The 21,927-nt window shown below is 43.0% G+C and overlaps 1 protein-coding gene across 1 annotated transcript in view; it reads left to right on the forward strand.

Annotated features, from left to right (window-relative positions):
- Nucleotides 1-839: 839 nt before the first annotated feature.
- Nucleotides 840-21,927, forward strand: part of dvl3a (dishevelled segment polarity protein 3a) — a 29,860-nt gene continuing 8,772 nt past the window's right edge. The window contains exons 1-7 of the mRNA XM_017703437.2: nucleotides 840-1,000; nucleotides 6,766-6,835; nucleotides 8,672-8,790; nucleotides 9,859-9,974; nucleotides 11,507-11,642; nucleotides 21,077-21,170; nucleotides 21,260-21,329. Coding sequence (XP_017558926.1) covers nucleotides 840-1,000; nucleotides 6,766-6,835; nucleotides 8,672-8,790; nucleotides 9,859-9,974; nucleotides 11,507-11,642; nucleotides 21,077-21,170; nucleotides 21,260-21,329 — 766 coding nt within the window. The remainder of the gene's footprint in view (nucleotides 1,001-6,765; nucleotides 6,836-8,671; nucleotides 8,791-9,858; nucleotides 9,975-11,506; nucleotides 11,643-21,076; nucleotides 21,171-21,259; nucleotides 21,330-21,927) is intronic.

The raw sequence follows: 21,927 nt of genomic DNA on the forward strand, positions 1-21,927 counted from the left end.
TTTTTTTTTTTTAAACGGTGTAGGTTATTCGATCAATTTCTCTAAACATTTGGATTGGGACGCATCCTTGAGGTCGCTGCTGTTCCGGCCCTCGTCTGTGGGGGGCGCCAGTTTAAAATCTGCACTCAACTTTGAGTTCGTTGTGAATTGTACTAACCGTGTATTTTGGAGCACAGCCTTGTATTCAGTGAAGCGACGGATCATCAGAACACGATAACCTCAAAGGTTTATTTATATATTATATATATATATATATATATATAATGCATTTATTTAGTATTTTCATATTTTTCCTCACCATTTATTTGCTAAGAGCGCCACGGCACGACCCAAAACCACAAATAAAAGTCCCTTCTCACTTCCCCTAGCTGCGCGGATTGGGACGCGCCCTTGAGGTCGCTGCAATTCCAAGCCTCGTCCTGTAGGAGGCGCCGGTTCGCCCACCTTTCCACTCGCTTTCACATCAATTAAAGCAATACAAAAAGCTTCTGGAAGAGGAGCCGACAGACCGACAGACGAGCACTTCCTTGGAAACGGTTGTTTTTCCAACACGATTTTCCCGTTTTTTCCACCTTTTATCGCCGGCCGGAATCAAACAGGAGGCATTTATGGAGCCAGAGGAGCGTTTTTGGATCTAACTTTCGACTTTTGACTGGAAATACTTTGTGTTTTGCGCGTCGGAGGTTCCCAAGGAGAGAAAAGAAGAGGGGGGGTGCTTAATAAAAGCAGCCGAAGAGTGGTGCGGTTAAAGCGGAGCAGTTCGAAGCCCGTTCCCGGAGAGGGGAAGGGGGAGCCCGGGTCTGGATGAGCGCCGAGCCGCCTTCCCCGAGCTCTCAGCCATGGGGGAAACCAAAGTTATCTACCACCTCGACGAGCAGGAAACTCCGTACCTGGTCAAGCTGGCCGTGCCTGCGGAGAGGGTCACTCTCTCGGACCTCAGAAACGCGCTCAAGAAGCCAAACCACAAATTCTTCTTCAAGTCTATGGACGACGACTTCGGGCGAGTTTTTTTTTTTAGTTTATTTCTTTCGTTTGGGCACTTCATCCCTTCCTTTCTTTCTCTTTGGCACTGTTGTGATTATCTCTAATAGTTTTTGCAACCCGTGTTTCTCTCCTGCGATCCGTGCTTCTTTGCGAGGCTCGTTATTTTTTCGAATTTTCCGTTCCACCTTAAATGGTGCAGCAGTTCCATTCTGGCGCCTCGCCAGAATGGAACAGCTGCACCATTTAAGGTGGAACGGAAAATTCGAAGAAGAGGCCAACTTCAGAGTGAATGAGGGAGAAGTTCAGCCGGGGTGAATGGAGGGTGGGCTTCTTTTTTGCCCCTCGGCATCCATTTTAAGACTGGCCTGCCCTCTAATATGGCTTTAGGGAGGTGGGCTGCAGACTAACAGGCTGTGTGAAAGTGTGTGTGTGTTGGGTTTGGAGGTGACCCAGGTCCAAATACACACTCACACACACTCAGCTAAAACTTTGTGTATTTAGCTGCTTGATGTGTGTGTGTGTGTGTGTGTGTGTGTGTGTGTGTGAGAGAGAACTTGCATGAATGGCTTCCATAAGAAACACAGATCAGGCCAGCTTTCTCATTAAAGGGGAACTCCACCGTTTTTCAAAATTTCTGAATAATCAAGTCTTCGAGTTGTGAACGTTCAGAGTGGGTTTGGTGTGAAATGGTTGATTGTAGAGACTCAGATGTCTTTACAGTGGTGGTGATGGGAACCAGACGTCCTGATGTCTACAACACAAATATAGCCGTTTTATTTACCGTCCAAGACCACCAGTGAACCCACAGGAGCCTTCTGAGCGTTTATAGTTTTGCAAAAACAGTCACGAATCTGAAAATGATACGTTTTCTTTGGGCCTATTCTGCCTGGGAACACCCTTCATGTATCCCGCAGTCATGAATATGTTCAAATATATCGATTAAAATACATTTTAGGCCACGAATCTGTGATAAAACAGCGTCTCAGGCATCAGGCAGTGGATTCATAACCACTGTAGTAATGTAGGGACTTTCAGTGAGGGAGCTTTTAAAGATGGACGTCTGGTTCCTATCACCACCACTGTGGACTATTCTGGCTTGATTCGTTCCTCTAGAACAGAGCGTTTCACACCAAAACCGCTCTGAACGACTCTGTTTACACCTTAACTCTCTAATAGCCCAGACATTTTGGAAAGTTGGTGGAGTTTCCCGTTAAAGGCTGTCGATCTTGGGGTCTGATTGTGGTTATAAAAGAAAGTTCCGGTGGAATATGTGATGTCGGTGCTCGGTGATGGCCAGAGAAGTGATTTCGTTTATTTAGATTGAGCTCTGAAGTTGTGGGGCAGTTAGTAGCGAGGAACGACTCGCGGTTCGTTTGCGTTGGTTCCCTGTGTTACGTTGAATTTCTCGGAAAGTTTTTTCGAAATGTCTGCCAGGCAGTCGTGGGCTGGAGGTTAGGGAACCGGCCCTGTGACCGGAAGGTCGCCGGATCAATCCCCACCACTGACAGTCCATGACTGAGATGTCCTTGAGCAAGACACCTAACCCCCAACTGCTCCCAGGTGCCGTGGATAGGGCTGCCCAACCTAGTGTGTGTGTGTGTGTGTGTGTGTGTATTCACTAGTGTATATGTGGTGTTTCACTTCACGGATGGGTTAAATGCGGAGGTGGAATTTCCCCCGATTGTGGGATTTAAAAAGAAAAAGTATCACTTAAGACATTCAGAGTAGAACTATCAACAGTGGTGGTGATGGGAACCAGACGTCCGCCTCTGAAAGCCGCCTCATGCTGTTCCTATGATAGTTTTGAGTTAAAGTTTTGGCTCCAAACATATTTTTTAAAATGATGGAGGGATACATGCAGGGTGTTCTAAGGCAAAATAGTCCCCAAGAAAACTGTTTTCTCATCATCAACACTCCATATAAAGCTCAGAAGACTCGTGTGGGTTCTCTGGTGGTTCTGGATAGTAAATAAAAGGTCTATATCTGTGTTGTAGTCATGGCGACGTCTGGTTCCCATCACCACCACTGTAAAGACGTCTGAACCACTTCACACCAAACCCACTCTGAGTCTCTCTGTTTACATCTCAACCACTGAACTATGCAGAAATTTGGGAAAATCAGTGGAATTCCCCTTCAGATTCCCAGCAGGCTTGTTGTTCTTGTTGTAAATGTCCTCTTTGTGCAGGGCTCTTGTTTCATTCCTGTGTGTTGCGTTAACGCCGGAGAGGAATGCCGAGCTGGAACAACTGCAGCGGGCCGCTGTGGAATGCTGGGATACGCCGCCGTCTGTCAGTTTTACGGCCCGCGCTCCCCTCTGAAATACGGCCGAGTTTGATCCTCCCTCTCCCCGGAGCTCCTCCAACAAAATGCTTATTTAAAAACTTAAACATGCTTCATCTCTCACCAGACGGAGATCCGAGCAGGAGGGGTCGGCAGTTCAGCTTCGCCTCGTTATGCCTTCCAGCTCGCAGACGTGCTGAAGACGTGCTTTTGTGTAATTAGTTAGTTCCCCTGATCAGAGTCAGTTTGAGGTGTCCTTTCTCGTTTGTCTGGGTCCCATCTCCTCACTCCTGGTTGATGTTTTAAAGGACAATCCAACCGGTCTTTCAAATTTTGCTCAGTACTAGAGACACTTACCGAGTCTGGACCGTTCACAGTGGTGGTGATGGGAACCAGACGTCCACCTCCGAAAGCTCCTTCACAGAGAGTTCCTACGTGAAGCGGTTATGAATTCACTGTAATATCTGACCCGCTGTTCTATGATAGTTTTGCTTTTGGGCTGAAATGTATTTTTAGACTACATGCAGGGCGGCACAGGAGAGCGTAGTTCATACACAAAGGCAGCTCAAAGGATTTAATAGCGGCAGCGTATAAACAGCATAAAGAGCATGTTGAGGACATAAAAGTGCTTAAGTGCGGTTAAAGTAATTAAGTAACTAAATATATACAAGACACACACACACACACACACACACACACGTCTCTCACTGTTGTTGGAAGAAAACCTTGTATCTCAAACAGTCACTTTACAGGAGAAGGAAAAAACATACTTTACTTTTAATGTAAGTCAATGGAACCGGACGTCTTTCTGAGTCGTTTTGGGCCGTTTCTTTTGGTCCATTCATCATGAAATTTACACACAATGTAAAGAACAACAGGCATTTTCAAATTATGTCAAAAACTGGGGAAAAAAATTCCACTCAGTTATGCAGAAATTCCGAGAAATCAGTGGGATTCCCCTTTAATTATACGAATGGCAAATCCATGCACTTTAAAATAAACCGGAAGTCGACATTACTCATGTAACGGATCATAAACTGTATGTCTAAAGCTTCGTAGACAGCTGCTCATCCAGTGTTTCTTCTGAGATGAAAGGTGTTCTGCAGTACCAGCCTCTGCTCTTCTGGGAAGGCTTTAAACTTGAACATTGCGGCGAGGATTTGATGGCACATTAGTGAGGTCAGGTACTGCTGTTGGACGGTAAGTTGTGGGTCAGTCTAAAGCTATTGGATGAAGCTCCTTCACTCCAGAGAGCGCTTTTCCGCTGCTCCACAGTCCGACGCTGGGGCGGGGGGCTTTATACCCCTCTAACCGATTTGGCTTTGGGCCTGGTGACTTTAGGCTCATGATTGAAGTGACTTACCGGCCTCTGATGCCTTCTGACTTTGGGGAAATATCGCAGTACAGCAATGCGCTGTAACACAAGATAGCCGAAGCCGTCTAAGGCTTGCACGAGATCCTCACTTGTGCAGCTGCACATGTTAAAGGTTGACGCTGAGAAAAAGTTGACGGCATACAGGAGTTTGTCCCGCTCTGTAGTTACATATTACGCGGCCTACTGGGTGTTTTAGTCAGCGATTACTTGGCGTACTAGATTCAATGGCCCATGAGTGCTGGTACAGGGTAGGTTCTACATACACACGAGGGTCATTCTACAGAGTGGGGGGGCTGCCTTTACTGTCCTGTGTGAGCTGGAGGTTACAGTCTGGGCCCAATGTGAGCTTTTTCGGTTTGGATTAGTGTCCGAGCTTATAGAGAAGTGCTGAGCAAAGTAGTTGCCGGCACAACATTTCCACATGTTTACCTGCTTAAACGGGAATTCCATCAGTTTTCCAAGTGTCTGCGTAAGTAAGCGAATGGGTGAAATGTAAACAAAGTCGTTTATAGTGGTTCACTTGCAGAGAAACCTACCGACTCCGATCTCTTTGCAGTAGTGGTTTATGGGAACCAGGGGTCACCATGTCTACAGTGCATATATAGCCAGTTTATTTACCATCCAAGACCACCAGCGAACCTTCTGAGTATGATATGGAACGTAAGATGATAGTAACACGGCAGCGCGTTTCTGCCTTTTGATAACAATATATATCCATTTGGTGAGTCATAATAATGAGTTTCTCCATCATTGACACAGCATGTCATAATTATGACCTTTAATGCTGTATCTCATAATTATGACTCGCCGTCTCATAATGATGAGACCCTGGCTAATAATTAGGGCTTAATTTCTCATAGTTAGGATTTGAGTGATGTAGAATCTGGAATAATCCGGAAGTTTATGTAAGTTTCTCATCGTTTTTTGACTCTGTATCATAATTGACTTGCTGTTTCATAATCATGACTGTCTCATAATTACATCTCAGTGTCTTTGCATTATGAGAGTTGTCTTATGACATAGTAAGTCGTAGATATGAAATTTTAGGTCATGAGAATTGTTCTTATGATTGTGAGACATTGAGATAGTAAGTCATTATGAGAACTTTCAAAACGTCCACATTATTCCATAATTCCATATCCTATGATATTCAAGTCATAATTAAGTTAAGAGGCATTAAGGCTTTTAGAGGCCTTAATGCTTCGGACGTCTGGTTCCTATCACCACCACTGTTTCTCTAGGACAAAGTGTTTCGCACAAACCACTCTGAACGACTTTGTTTACATCTAAACCATTTCTTGCGTCGCCATTAAGACGTTTTTTTAAAAAAAACGTTCCCATTAAATTGAGGAGCCGCCCTGCTGTGATCCGGCTCGACCGCTGCGGCACAGCAGGACGTGGAGAGTTTTTGAGGGAATGTTTTCACCCCCCCTGTGGTGTCCCGTATATCACAGTCCCATCAAATCGATTCTCTTTTAGTTTTTTTTTTTCTAGCTCTGTGTGTGTGTGTGTGTGTGTGTGTGTGTGTGTGTGTGTGTGTGTGTGTGTGTGTGCGCGTGCTTATTTTTCTGATGGTCCTCCACATTCATTCCTTTCCTCCTGATGACAGTGGCTCATTTGCATATTCTAATGTGTGCACAGAGACGCCTCCCACGGGATTAAAAGCCGAGCCAAGCTGCGGTTTTGATTGATGTTCGGCGAGTTTGGGCGGATCAGACGCGCTCGTGCTGTTGTGTTCGTTAGTTGGTGTATGAATCGATTCCAGTTCTTTGGGAAACCCAGACATGCATCATGAAATTTCTGATTTCATCACAAAGAATCATTTGGTATAATTTTGGTCAAATTCAGAATATTTTTTTTGTGTGTGTGATATATTTTTTTTTTTTCATTGTAGATTTTTAATTTTATATTTGTTATTTATAATTATTTATGTATTACTTTAATTATAGATTAGTTTTATTTTTGTGTTTTTCATTTAGTCAAATAGATATTTTCCCCCTATTTTTAGCCCTAATTTTATCATGATCAATTCCTACCTGCTCAGTTCTATTTTACCTAAATATAATGTCAGACTGTCTCCTTAGGCTGTGTCATTTAACTCTATTCCTCGTGTATTTCTTCTGCAGGGTGGTCAAGGAGGAGATCACGGACGATAACGCCAAACTGCCCTGCTATAACGGACGAGTGGTGTGCTGGGTAAGCGCACACACACGGTCACGCATCACCTCCAGCTCAGCCCAATTCACAGATCCGTTTTGCATAACGAAGGGGGGAAATTAACGATAACGAACCCCACCCCCATCCTGAGGCCGGTGAGGTTTCCACCTGGGAGAAATGAAGCCTCAGCGTGCTCCTTGAATATGGACGAGTTCAGATGGTCCCAGATTTCCCCCCTCTCTGTAACGATTCCCAAGAAGCGAGAGCATCTGTGCACGGGATATTTTATGCCAATGTAATTGTTGCGAAAGGTTTTTTATTTTATTATTTTTTTAATCCAGCTTTTAATGTGCGACGCCTGTCAAAACAAGCTTTTCAAAATGTTTTTAATACAGGGCCACCCATATATTGTGAGGTCAGCGCTCATCAGCAGGTGTTTAAACCACCTTTGAACCAAAAGGAGTTCAATATGAGCTTTTAATAGTCGTTTTAAAATGAAAAATTACAAAGTATTATAATTTTTTTTCTTATTACTGAGGAAGACGCTTTGATGCACATGAACAACAAGCTGAATGTTGAAGAAGAGGAGTTGGCACACAGCTGTTTTGTGTTAACAGAATATGTGCTAAAGTCAACTGATCGTGCCAGTTTTATATTGATTGATTTTGTGATGTCACAAAAACCTGTACATCTGGCTATTTAGCCTGAAGCCATTTCACGCCACCCGTTCACACTGATAATAAGGAGGGTTTTAGCCTGAATCCGAGCCCCAAACTCTTCTCAGAGCCACAGGACGCCAAACTGGCATCGGCTAGCTCTCGTAAAGCTCGGCATAAGCGGCTGAGCCGAGGGGCCAGTCAGAACTTGTTGGTCCACTGCCGTTTCCTCAGTTCTCGCGTCTCACAGCAACACCGCCGAGGTCGAACAGCATGGTCAGGTGGCCGTGCCGCTTGACCTTAGCTCTAGAAGCTACCGTTAGCTAAGCTGAGGGGCCCTAAAGAGCTTCACACGCCACCAGACGGGGTCATTCCAGCCCACCGAAGCCTCGTAGATGTCAGCGTCACTAATTAATGACGTTCTATTAAAAGACTGGTTTACCAAGAGAGACGCTGGAGGACTTTCACCTGAAATGAGTTCATGAAGCCAGTCTGGTTATAAAAATGATAACAGGACATCAGAGCCAGAATTCCTCTTTTAGTACTTTTACTTTATACTTAAGTACATTTGAAGGGAAATACCTTAGTACTTTTACTCAAGTGGAGGTCTAAAGGGAGGAACTTCTACTTTTACTGGAGTGATATTTTACCTTGGGGGTCTCGACTTTAACTCGAGTACATGATTGTGTACTTCGTCCAGCTCTGCTAAACCACCAGCAGTTACGCCTCACTGACGATGCACTGGAGGATAAAGACTCCAATCTGAGCGAGTGAAGTCGAGAAACTGGAGTGGCAGACGGAATCTTTTGGATGATTAAAGTCACAGTGGGAGCTTATTTTTGTGTCTGTTCTGCCTCTTCGATCTGTTCGGTCTGTCAGATTGAAAACAAGCGAGTACAGAATGTGGTCCGTGTCAAAGCTCTGGCGAATTTCGTTTTGTGTTTTTATTTTTTGCCGATGTGTTTAACTCAATAAATAAATAGAAATAAAATAAATAGAAAACATTCATTGAAAATGCCATGTTTGAGCGTGTTCCCTGTAGACCAGGTGTTAACTTTTCACTTGGAAAACTAAAAAAAACAACAGAACCTGTAATTTGCCTGGCAAATTATTGTAATTGATTGAATGAGATTCTAATATATAAGCAGTAGAATCACCGCCTGAACGATGCATTTTACCCGTGTGGTGTTTTTCTGTTTTCCTTTGCTTCTGTGTGAAGCTAGTGTCAGCAGACGGGTCGCACTCGGACGGATGCTCGGTGGCCGAGAGCCAGTCGGAGCGGCCGCCCTCGGGAGAGAGATCGCAGGGCATCGGTGACTCCAGACCGCCCTCATTCCAGTCAGTATTACCTACCGAAGTGCTTTTAGTGCCGTCTTCTGGTCTGTGATTTTGATGTTTCACTGCTCGTATTAACCCTTGTGTGGTGTTCAGGTCTGTGGGACCCGTTTTCAGTGTTTACCAAAAGTAAAAATGATGCGGTTTATTATTATTTCAGCCTCAGATTCTTGCTCTTTGCTCACATTCTGTGACGAACATATACAATAACCCATTTTCAGTGTCTTCACTCCGTTCACCCCCCACACATTTATATTACACATGTGATGTTGGGCTGAACCCGCGGGGAGTGAGAGCTGTTAGTGTGTGTGTGTAAGAGATGTGAACAACATAGACAGGCTGCTGACTGGCTACAGCTGCTAAAGGAGAACCTTACGATGCACACTTGTGATATTTTAAACATCTGGTATTTGTACATAAATTGTCTGTATTAATAATAATAACGTTACATTTATATAGCGCCTTTCATAAACCCAAGGTCGCTGTATTGATTTTAAAAACCAATAATGCGGACGATCCACCAGACCGCTGAGTAACTAACGCATCAACACCGCACAAGGGTTAAAAGAAGTGTGTAAAACCAAGCCTGAATGTAGCCGATCAGCTAAAACGTCTTTGGTGTGTAAAGTTTGCTTAAGTTGGCTTCTTTAGCTTTGCACCAGGAATGCCAGGCTATGTAGCTACGCAGTGGAAGCTTATTGCTTGTGGTTAGCATTGTGCTAACTGCATAAATAAATCACATGCTTTTCTCGGGGCAAGCGGAGTTGGGAAGTAATCTCTGATAAACTTTCTAATGTGGTTTCCGGTACTGAACGACACACTGTCAGTGTAAAATAACAGCTGCTCCTGTTTTTAGCTGTGCTTACATACTTTTATCCACGTTTACAGATAAGTGTGTCATACAGTGTCAGAAACCACAGTCGAGTGTGTTAGAGACCCTGAACACCTCCACTTGGTTTGCAGCAAATGTTTTATAATATAGGCGTGCAGTTATAGTGCCACGGTTTCCTCAGTTAGTAGTAAGAAAAAGAAAATAATCTTTTTAATAGCGTCTTTCCTTTAATTCATCAGTCCAAAAGCTGCAGGCAGCCGGCATGGTGTGGACGACGAGACGGAAACGGACTCGGTGGTGTCCCACCGGAGAGAGAGAGACAGGCCCCGAAAGAAACACTCGCACGATCATCCAGGTGCGTCCCCTCCTCGCCTTTCTCGATTTGTCTCCTTCTGCCTCTTATTGTAGTATGTAAATAAGACGGTTGCCCTCAGTCCAAACGGTCCGTATATGGAAACCAAACAGCCTCTTTTGAATGAAATGTTCTACCGATGTCATGAAAACCAGTGCATTTACATATTATACCTTTTACGCCTGTAGATAATATTCTGATGACGTCACAGTCGCACTGCCACCAATGTGGTAGCGTCAAGTTCATTCAGCATGAGATAACAAAGCCACAACCGATCCAGCAAAGGCAGAATAACAAGTTTTGAAACACTTTTTAGATGTATAAAGCACGTTAACCAGAGTGTCTGAGTGTACTGACTTGATTTCATTTGACAAACAAAAGCTATGATGAGATATATATAAATAAATACGTGGATCCAGTCCAGTTTACGTGGATCCAGTCCAGTCTAGCTAATCTTCTCGTAGCGTTTTCTGAAGACGTCTGCATGTCTTTAAATCTTTTTAGAGGTCATTCTGGTCTGTTGTGCTTGGTTTTCCACCTGCAGTAATGGTGAGCAGACGAGCCCTATCAGAGCACAGTCAGAGTCACAACTTGCCTGCCGAAACGGAGACCTGGTGGTCTTACTGATGTAATCGAATGCTATGAATTAAGCCTACTGAAATGTAGCTCCGCCCACCCACGCTGACGTCGTGAGGAGTCGAGACCGACGAGACAGAGTACCAGGCCTGGTGTACGCATCCGTCTTAAAGGCACGGTTATAAAACGGCGTGCTTGGATTGGCTGCTCTGTCGTGCCCCATGTAAAGTCCTTCGTGAGGGGGCGGAGCTAAACCACTGTAGGCCCAATAGGTGGATAGATGTAGTGTTGGTTTTCATGACATTGCAGGGTATGTGTAAATGCAGTGTTTTTCAGAAAATCACGACAACGTTGAGTTCAAACGGGGCTAAAATGCATGAATGTACTTACAGACTGGAAGTGAAACTTTTTCAACTGTTGTTTTTTTTTTTTTTTTTTTTTTTTAATTTTTTAACACATTACTTATTTGTTTTGGCACAGCAGGGTAAGCGCTAACAGTTTGCTGGGAAATATCTTCTCCTCCGAGTGCACTCAGTGTTGAGTGTGCACTGTCAGTAGCCATAGGAACCTTATAAGGAATTTGTAGGGACAGTATAAGGGGGAGATTCCTCTCGCATTTATTACGTTTGTCCAAGTTAAGATAAAGTAGTCCAAGCGTCGTGAAATTTGGCGAGAGGAATGTGTGCGGTCTCATGTCCTGCTGTAAGCTCATGGTGGGTAACAGCAGGGAAATTCAGGGGGGAATTCTCATGGCTGGCTGTGTAAAAGCCTCTGAGGGACAGTGGAAGATGTCTGGAGCACATTAACTCACACTAGTGTGTATAACATGCATGTAGTGTTCATATTTCTGTGTGATATCTACATCAGGTAACCCTTGGTAGATGTATATTTGTAAATTTGACAGAATAAATTGGCTGTTGTCCATAATTTTAAAAAGCTTTTGTTGCTGCCTTCTGTAGGTGGGAGGATGAATGGCTACTCACGGGTGGGCAGAGGGATGGACTTGGGTGGCTACGACAGTCGCTCTTCTCTCATGAGCAGTGAGCTGGAGTCCAGCAGCTGCTTCGACTCTGACGACGACGGATCCACCAGCCGGTGCGTCTCTCAGCTTGCTGGAGCTTTATGTTCTGCCTTCAGGCCTCTAGAGCGCGACTGAAGGCCGGATTCTAACGTGATGGGAGAACAGTCTGGAGTAATGTGAATGATGAGTAGAGTTATCTAGAACGGTGTGATTGGGAGAGAGGAGAGAGCTGTCTGGAACCATGTGAATGGGTGAGGGGTCGGGGGGGCGGTCCTCAAACAGTGTGAATGAGGAGAGCGTTCTAGAACAGCAAATAGAGGAGAACAGTGTAGACCAATGTGGTAGAGGGGAGAATATTCTAGAACGGTATGAATAGGAAGAGCCTTCTACAATGGTGTGAATGGAAAGTTCACTGTAGAGTTCGTTGTAGAGCCGTGTGAATAAGGAAGACTGTATTCTAAAAGAGTGAAAGTGGGGATAGAACTCTACAGCACTGAATGGGGAAGAACATGTTAGAGCGGTGTTAATAAAGGTTCTATAACAGTGTGAATTGTGGGAAGAAAGGTTCTATAACCGTGTGAATTGGGGGAAGGAAGGTTCTATAACGGTGTGAATTGGGGAAGAAAGGTTCTATAACAGTGTGAATTGGGGGATGAAAGGTTCTATAACGGTGTGAATTGGGGGAAGAAAGGTTCTATAACGGTGTGAATTGGGGGAAGAAAGGTTCTATATGGGTGTGAATTGGGGGAAGAAAGGTTCTATAACCGTGAATTGGGGGAAGAAAGGTTCTATAACGGTGTGAATTGGGGGAAGAAAGGTTCTATAACCGTGAATTGGGGGAAGAAAGGTTCTATAACGGTGTGAATTGGGGGAAGAAAGGTTCTATAACAGTGTTAATCAGGAGAAGAGGTTCTAGATAGCTTCCAGTCCTGGATGTTGTAACTGGATGTTAATTAACTGAACTACCATAACTACTTGGCAGCCTAGAGTCTCGCCTATCAGCGATTACAGAATCCAGACCTTTAGTCTGGTTTCCAGTCCTGGATTTTCCTGGAGTCTCCCGGACGTCCCACTTAGGAACAGCACGCAAACGAGCGTTTGCGTTTGTTGGGCTGCTGTGCTCTGGATTTCAAAGAGCGACACCAAGACTCGAGTTACTCAACGCAGTTTAAAAGCCCGGCTCAGCACACAGACATTTTCTCAGGCTTCCGTTAACGGTTTAGCTTCCTCATATCTCCCAGAAGAACAGCAGGGATGCTCTAGTGGAGGAGCTGCTTTGTGTACTAGCCTTAACCATAAACTCCTGCTTGATCTTCAACTGAGCATTCGCCATGGTGTCCATCAACACCGTACTGAAAAACGGACCAATTCCAAGCACGCATTGTGTGCTCAACTTGGCCACTTTCGTTATACTACACATTGTGTAGAAATCGGAGTTACTGCAGTTGGTGTTTGGTCTGCAGTCGTGACTGAATGTTCTTTTAGCTGAGCCGAGTGAACAGACTGGAAGTCGAGGAGTTGAGGTGCCAGAAGTGATGAGTCAGAGAACTCGATACAGCTTTTACTCAAACTGGCAGGACTTCAGAGAAAGTAATAGGCCACAATAGGCTAGCACTGCAAATTATTATAGTATTGGCATTTGCATGGATGCAATAATTAAACGAGCCAAATGGCATTTAGTTGTGTGCTTTAGTATCTTGGAGCATCTTACAATTAGGATCATCTGAACTGCTAGAAGGAGTGTTTCGCGTGGTGCTCAGTCTACCATTTGAGAATCGTCTTTCTGTGAAGATGCTTTCGGGACGTCCAGCCCTGTTTGATGAGTCCGGGTGTTCATGTGCGCCAACAGTTTTGATTTAGAATAATTTTGGCAAGCGCAGTCGAAATGAAGTGTGGTACACTGTGTGTGGCGCCATAACGCAAATAAAGAGCCCGTGTCTTTTTAACGTTTTATTTATGTCCCCTGAGGAACATTTAAGGGCATTGGTCACAAACAGTCATTCATTTGTACTTGGCCGTTTTCTAACATTGCTTTTATGCAGAGTTAATCCGACTTTGCCTTTAAGAGGTGTATGTGTAAAGAGCTCTGCTCCGATTGGCTTCCCTGCATTGTGAATCATGAAGTAATCCAGGCTGAAACACTGCTTAGAACCTCGGTGTGTGAACATTTGTACGAAGATACTATGCCACTGCTGTCTGATCCACCACGTCAGTGTTACTGCAGGGCTGAGAATGGGCGGGGGATCAAATAGTACCTGCTCTGTGAGGGTCCAAGGGGGTCCTGACCACTGAAGAACAGGGTAACACTGTTCACTGAAGAACAGTCTGTAACTGTAGACCTACAAAGTGCTCCTATATGGTCAGTGGAGCTGATAAAGTGGACAAGGAGGTGGTCAGAATGTTACGTATATGGATATTATAGGAGCCCGTATCCTGCATTTGTTTTTTCCTTTGAGGATTAATGAGATGTTGGTGTGTTTGTGTCCAAAACTATCATAAATCATTTTTACATGGCCATTTTCTAACTTTTCTTTGTGCCTTAGAACTAAGCGCTCAGTGTCTTTAAGACTGGTGTATGTAAATGAGCTCTGTTCTGATTGGCTTGCCTGTTCTATGAATCAAAAAAGTGATCCGGACTGAAACGGTACATAGAACCTCAGCATGAATGAGTGGAGCTGAACTGCTTTAGGCCGACTAGGTGGATCAGATATAAATGTGTTTGTTTTTTATGACATCACAAAAACAGTGAACTGAGAACGGGCTGTGTTTGCAGCGTAGCTGGCGTATATGCAGCGTATGGAATGAGGAGTGAATCGTATGTTTATTTTAATATGTATCAAGCGTGGTTTATGTTAAGATATGAAAACTGGTTCTCTAACCCAGAAACCGTGTGGATGAAGAGGGTTTTCTGGGCTGAGCCGTTTAGTCGGGCTTGTGTGGTCTGCTTTGAGGTTTCTGCTCCTCTGATGAGTCCAAGGCCTCTACTGAGAGCAGCTGTTGTGTTTGGTGTCGAGTCGTACGCAGATGGTCCTCTCCCTCAACTGAGAGGCTGCCTAGCAAAGCGCAGTCAAAGCCTGATTGATGGACCAAAAGTGTTTGGCCAGGCAGGGCGGTCCCCGAACCAAATCTGAGCGTTTAAAGCCGTGTGTCGGAATATAACGGGCTCATATAATGGAAAACCATCATTTTTCTTTTTTTTCCAAATTAAGATTTTGTGTACTACATACACACATGTAATGTTTCAAATCGTACCGTTCTCTCCCCACTTCATACGGGACTAATAAATAACGGAACCCTATAGCATGGTGCTACCTGCACGCCTAAATCATCACAAACTGGCCTTCTAGAACCTTTCACCCATTCACACTGTTCTAGAACCTTTCTTTCTTCGTTCACATTGTTCTAGTACCGTTCTTAACTCATTCATTGTTCTAGAACCTTTCTTTCCTCATTCACACTGTTCTAGAACCTTTCTTTCCTCATGCACACTTGTGTAGAACCTTTCTTTCTTCATTCACATTGTTCTAGTAACTTTTCTTAACTCATTGTTCTAGAACCTTTCTTTCCTCATGCACACTTTTGTAGAACCTTTCTTCATTCACATTGTTCTAGTACCGTTCTTAACTCATTCATTGTTCTAGAACCTTTCTTTCCTCATTCACACTTTTCTAGAACCTTTCTTCATTCACACTGTTCTAGTACCTTTCTTTCCTCATTCACACTGTTCTAGAACCTTTCTTTCCTCATTCACACTGTTCTAGAACCTCTCTTTCCTCATTCCTCATTCACACTGTTCTAGTACCTTTCTTCCCTCATTCACACTGTTCTAGTACCTTTCTTCCCTCATTCACACTGTTCTAGTTCCTTTCTTTCCTCATTCACACTGTTCTAGAACCTTTCTTTCCTCATTCACACTGTTCTAGAACCTTTCTTTCCTCATTCCTCATTCACACTGTTCTAGTTCCTTTCTTTCCTCATTCACACTGTTCTAGAACCTTTCTTTCCTCATTCACACTGTTCTAGAACCTTTCTTTCCTCATTCACACTTTTGTAGAACCTTTCTTCATTCACACTGTTCTAGTACCTTTCTTTCCTCATTCACACTGTTCTAGAACCTTTCTTTCCTCATTCACACTTTTGTAGAACCTTTCTTCATTCACACTGTTCTAGTACCTTTCTTTCCTCATTCACACTGTTCTAGAACATCTCTTTCCTCATTCCTCATTCACACTGTTCTAGTTCCTTTCTTTCCTCATTCACACTGTTCTAGAACCTTTCTTTCCTCATTCACACTGTTCTAGAACCTTTCTTTCCTCATTCACACTTTTGTAGAACCTTTCTTCATTCACACTGTTCTAGTACCTTTCTTTCCTCATTCACACTGTTCTAGAACATCTCTTTCCTCATTCCTCATTCACACTGTTCTAGTTCCTTTCTTTCCTCATTCACACTGTTCTAGTACCTTTCTTTCCTCATTCACACTTTTGTAGAACCTTTCTTCATTCACACTGTTCTAGTACCTTTCTTTCCTCATTCACACTGTTCTAGAACATCTCTTTCCTCATTCCTCATTCACACTGTTCTAGTTCCTTTCTTTCCTCATTCACACTGTTCTAGAACCTTTCTTTCCTCATTCACACTTTTGTAGAACCTTTCTTCATTCACACTGTTCTAGTACCTTTCTTTCCTCATTCACACTGTTCTAGAACCTTTCTTTCCTCATTCACACTTTTGTAGAACCTTTCTTCATTCACACTGTTCTAGTACCTTTCTTTCCTCATTCACACTGTTCTAGAACATCTCTTTCCTCATTCCTCATTCACACTGTTCTAGTTCCTTTCTTTCCTCATTCACACTGTTCTAGAACCTTTCTTTCCTCATTCACACTTTTGTAGAACCTTTCTTCATTCACACTGTTCTAGTACCTTTCTTTCCTCATTCACACTGTTCTAGAACCTTTCTTTCCTCATTCACACTGTTCTAGAACCTCTCTTTCCTCATTCCTCATTCACACTGTTCTAGTACCTTTCTTCCCTCATTCACACTGTTCTAGTACCTTTCTTCCCTCATTCACACTGTTCTAGAACCTTTCTTTCCTCATTCACACTGTTCTAGAACCTTTCTTTCCTCATTCACACTGTTCTAGAACCTTTCTTTCCTCATTCACACTTTTGTAGAACCTTTCTTCATTCACACTGTTCTAGTACCTTTCTTTCCTCATTCACACTGTTCTAGAACCTTTCTTTCCTCATTCACACTTTTGTAGAACCTTTCTTCATTCACACTGTTCTAGTACCTTTCTTTCCTCATTCACACTGTTCTAGAACATCTCTTTCCTCATTCCTCATTCACACTGTTCTAGTTCCTTTCTTTCCTCATTCACACTGTTCTAGAACCTTTCTTTCCTCATTCACACTGTTCTAGAACCTTTCTTTCCTCATTCACACTTTTGTAGAACCTTTCTTCATTCACACTGTTCTAGTACCTTTCTTTCCTCATTCACACTGTTCTAGAACATCTCTTTCCTCATTCCTCATTCACACTGTTCTAGTTCCTTTCTTTCCTCATTCACACTGTTCTAGTACCTTTCTTTCCTCATTCACACTTTTGTAGAACCTTTCTTCATTCACACTGTTCTAGTACCTTTCTTTCCTCATTCACACTGTTCTAGAACATCTCTTTCCTCATTCCTCATTCACACTGTTCTAGTTCCTTTCTTTCCTCATTCACACTGTTCTAGAACCTTTCTTTCCTCATTCACACTTTTGTAGAACCTTTCTTCATTCACACTGTTCTAGTACCTTTCTTTCCTCATTCACACTGTTCTAGAACATCTCTTTCCTCATTCCTCATTCACACTGTTCTAGTTCCTTTCTTTCCTCATTCACACTGTTCTAGAACCTTTCTTTCCTCATTCACACTTTTGTAGAACCTTTCTTCATTCACACTGTTCTAGTACCTTTCTTTCCTCATTCACACTGTTCTAGAACCTTTCTTTCCTCATTCACACTTTTGTAGAACCTTTCTTCATTCACACTGTTCTAGTACCTTTCTTTCCTCATTCACACTGTTCTAGAACATCTCTTTCCTCATTCCTCATTCACACTGTTCTAGTTCCTTTCTTTCCTCATTCACACTGTTCTAGAACCTTTCTTTCCTCATTCACACTGTTCTAGAACCTTTCTTTCCTCATTCACACTTTTGTAGAACCTTTCTTCATTCACACTGTTCTAGTACCTTTCTTTCCTCATTCACACTGTTCTAGAACATCTCTTTCCTCATTCCTCATTCACACTGTTCTAGTTCCTTTCTTTCCTCATTCACACTGTTCTAGAACCTTTCTTTCCTCATTCACACTTTTGTAGAACCTTTCTTCATTCACACTGTTCTAGTACCTTTCTTTCCTCATTCACACTGTTCTAGAACCTTTCTTTCCTCATTCACACTTTTGTAGAACCTTTCTTCATTCACACTGTTCTAGTTCCTTTCTTTCCTCATTCACACTGTTCTAGAACATCTCTTTCCTCATTCCTCATTCACACTGTTCTAGTTCCTTTCTTTCCTCATTCACACTGTTCTAGAACCTTTCTTTCCTCATTCACACTTTTGTAGAACCTTTCTTCATTCACACTGTTCTAGTACCTTTCTTTCCTCATTCACACTGTTCTAGAACCTTTCTTTCCTCATTCACACTTTTGTAGAACCTTTCTTCATTCACACTGTTCTAGTACCTTTCTTTCCTCATTCACACTGTTCTAGAACATCTCTTTCCTCATTCCTCATTCACACTGTTCTAGTTCCTTTCTTTCCTCATTCACACTGTTCTAGAACCTTTCTTTCCTCATTCACACTGTTCTAGAACCTTTCTTTCCTCATTCACACTTTTGTAGAACCTTTCTTCATTCACACTGTTCTAGTACCTTTCTTTCCTCATTCACACTGTTCTAGAACATCTCTTTCCTCATTCCTCATTCACACTGTTCTAGTTCCTTTCTTTCCTCATTCACACTGTTCTAGTACCTTTCTTTCCTCATTCACACTTTTGTAGAACCTTTCTTCATTCACACTGTTCTAGTACCTTTCTTTCCTCATTCACACTGTTCTAGAACATCTCTTTCCTCATTCCTCATTCACACTGTTCTAGTTCCTTTCTTTCCTCATTCACACTGTTCTAGAACCTTTCTTTCCTCATTCACACTTTTGTAGAACCTTTCTTCATTCACACTGTTCTAGTACCTTTCTTTCCTCATTCACACTGTTCTAGAACATCTCTTTCCTCATTCCTCATTCACACTGTTCTAGTTCCTTTCTTTCCTCATTCACACTGTTCTAGTACCTTTCTTTCCTCATTCACACTGTTCTAGTACCTTTCTTTCCTCATTCACACTGTTCTAGAACCTCTCTTTCCTCATTCCTCATTCACACTGTTCTAGAACCTCTCTTTCCTCATTCCTCATTCACACTGTTCTAGTTCCTTTCTTTCCTCATTCACACTGTTCTAGAACCTTTCTTTCCTCATTCACACTGTTCTAGAACCTTTCTTTCCTCATTCCTCATTCACACTGTTTTAGAACCTTTCTTTCCTCATTCCTCATTCACACTGTTTTAGAACCTTTCTTTCCTCATTCCTCATTCACACTGTTTTAGAACCTTTCTTTCCTCATTCCTCATTCACACTGTTTTAGAACCTTTCTTTCCTCATTCCTCATTCACACTGTTTTAGAACCTTTCTTTCCTCATTCCTCATTCACACTGTTTTAGAACCTTTCTTTCCTCATTCACACTGTTCTAGTACCTTTCTTTCCTCATTCACACTGTTCTAGAACTTTTCTTCCCCTCATTGACACGGTCTTTAAGTGTTCTTCTATTCACATTCTAGAATGTTCACCCCATTCCCTCAGACTGTAAAGGAATCTTAAACGGACCCGTTTTTCCGACACGGTGTGAAATCTAAAATTCAGGCTTCAGGATGTCGGCTCCTGTTTTAGCTCTGCAGTTTGTGATGGTTATTAAAACCCTGAACATGTTTAAAGATCTCAGTAAATTATAAACATTTGGGGCAGTGGCAAAAATATAATATATAAGAAAATTCAGAATGATTGTGTAGATTATGCAATTCCCTAGGTGTGTTAGATGGTTGCCATGGTGTTCCCGGTGGTTGCTAGGGGATTGCTAGTTGGTTTCTGGGCTACGCTGGCTAGTTACTGGGTTGTTGCTAAGCTTTTGCTATAGTATAGGTGGTCGCTATGCTGTTTTAGACGGTTGTTATGTAGTTGCTGGATTAAGCGGTCAACGACAATGATGATGATGTTATGTGGTTGACATGGCATTCCAGGTGGTTGCTAAGGCATTAGTAGCAAGGGTGGGAATCTCTAGGCACCTTTCGATTCGATTACGATTCAGAGGCTGCATCGCGATTGTAAAGCGATTATCGATGCAGCTTTTGTTTCTATACAGGATTTCTATTTTCGCACTGTGCGAGGACTCGGCGGTTTTCAGGCAAAGTGTCTGTAATGATCCATAACGCATTTACATCCCAAATCCTTTTATTAATAAATCAATGGAAGTGATGTGGCGAGGGAACTGGAAGACGCTCATTCACTGCTCTTGTTTGGGGCACATGAGACGCTGCTGCCGCTCATCTGTGACCAAATGCGCTGTTACAGTGAAATAAGATCCTGTGATAATGGATGTCCACACAGCACGTGTTACAGCCGTCCTGCTCATTTAGTGATTTTATAGCTTTGGTTTTGGGCTGGTTGTATGGGGGTGGGGGTGGGGGCGGGGGGTCAGTCTCATCTTTGAGACCGGACGCTGAATCTCGGCTCCGAAGTGTGCAACGTGGCGTGAAACCCCTATACTAGGACGTTTACACAACCACGATGATCAATTGGACTCAATGCTGTGGCTCCCAAAGTGGTTTGATTTTTATTGAAATATTTTATTGATTTTTGACTTTTGTGAATCGATTCAGAATCGTCCACGTCCGCATCGCAATGCATCTTTGAATCGATTCTCTAAGTGTTAGGCGGTTGCTGCGTGGTTTATTTGCTTTTACAGGTGGTGGGTAGGTTGTTGCTGGACAGTTGATGGGTTGTTACAGTGGTGTTCCAGGTGGTTGCTAGGGAAATGCTGTGTTATGCATTTCACAATCACTAATTGTAAAAAAAAATTTATAATATTTAAATTATACTTAGTTATTTTGTGATGCACAGTGCATAGCAAATCTCAATAGACTAATCAACATGATAAGTGGAACAGATTTTTTTACCCAGTGTGCATCACTGCATCTTATTTAATAGGACCAGTTAAGCACAGCACTTGAGATGCATCTTTTGTTTAATGATGCGTGCAGTCGATCGTTGTTCTTTATCCATATCTGTGATGTGCCTAGAGAAGGGTGTCCTGACGTTTATTGAGGTTTCACCATCGCTGTCTGATACTCATGGCAGTCTTTGACAGTCAGGGTGAGACGGTAGCGAGCAGTGATGTGTTCTGTGTCGTGCAGCTTCAGCAGTGTGACGGAACAGAGCGGTTCCTCGCGCCTGATGAGACGACATCGCCGGCGGCGACGGAAACCCAAAGCTCATCACATGGAGAGGGTGAGGCAGTGGAGGAAAATGCTCAAGTGTAGAAATGTAATGCAGTCAGACGTGCGCAAGCTTATGTGTTCGCTCTGCTTTCTCTCTAGTCTTCATCTTTCAGCAGCATCACAGACTCCACAATGTCCCTGAATATAATCACTGTCACTTTAAACATGGGTGAGTTTTCCCTTTGTATGTACTGGAATATCTGTGCAGTCTTTAATCGTTTTTAATAAACGGTAAAGTAAGATCTCACAAGCTAACTGTAGGGTAGGCAGATCCCCGGTTTTGCTTTATATTATTATTATTATTACTGTGTAATTACATAAATACATTTCAGTTCAATTAACATTGGGTATATACACCGATCAGGCATAACATCATGACCACCGCCTTGTTTCTACCCTCATTGTCTCCACTTACTGTATAGCTGCACTTTGTAGTTCTACAGTTACAGACTGTAGTCCATCTGTTTCTCTGATACTCTGTTACCCTGTTCTTCAGTGGTCAGGACCCCCAGGGACCCTTGGATCATTCTCAGCATTGCAGTAACACTCACAGTGTTTAAAAACTCCAGCAGCACTGCTGTGTCTGATCCACTCAGACCAGCACAACAACACACCGCAACCACATCAGTGTTACTGCAGTGCTGAGAATGATACACCACCCAAACAGTACCTGCTCTGTGAGGGTCCATGGGGGTCCTGACCACTGAAGAACAGGGTAACAGAGTATCAGAGAAACAGATGGACTACAGTCTGTAACTGTAGAACTA

The sequence above is a fragment of the Pygocentrus nattereri genome, chromosome 2 (assembly GCF_015220715.1).
Source record: "Pygocentrus nattereri isolate fPygNat1 chromosome 2, fPygNat1.pri, whole genome shotgun sequence".
Taxonomy (NCBI): domain Eukaryota; kingdom Metazoa; phylum Chordata; class Actinopteri; order Characiformes; family Serrasalmidae; genus Pygocentrus; species Pygocentrus nattereri.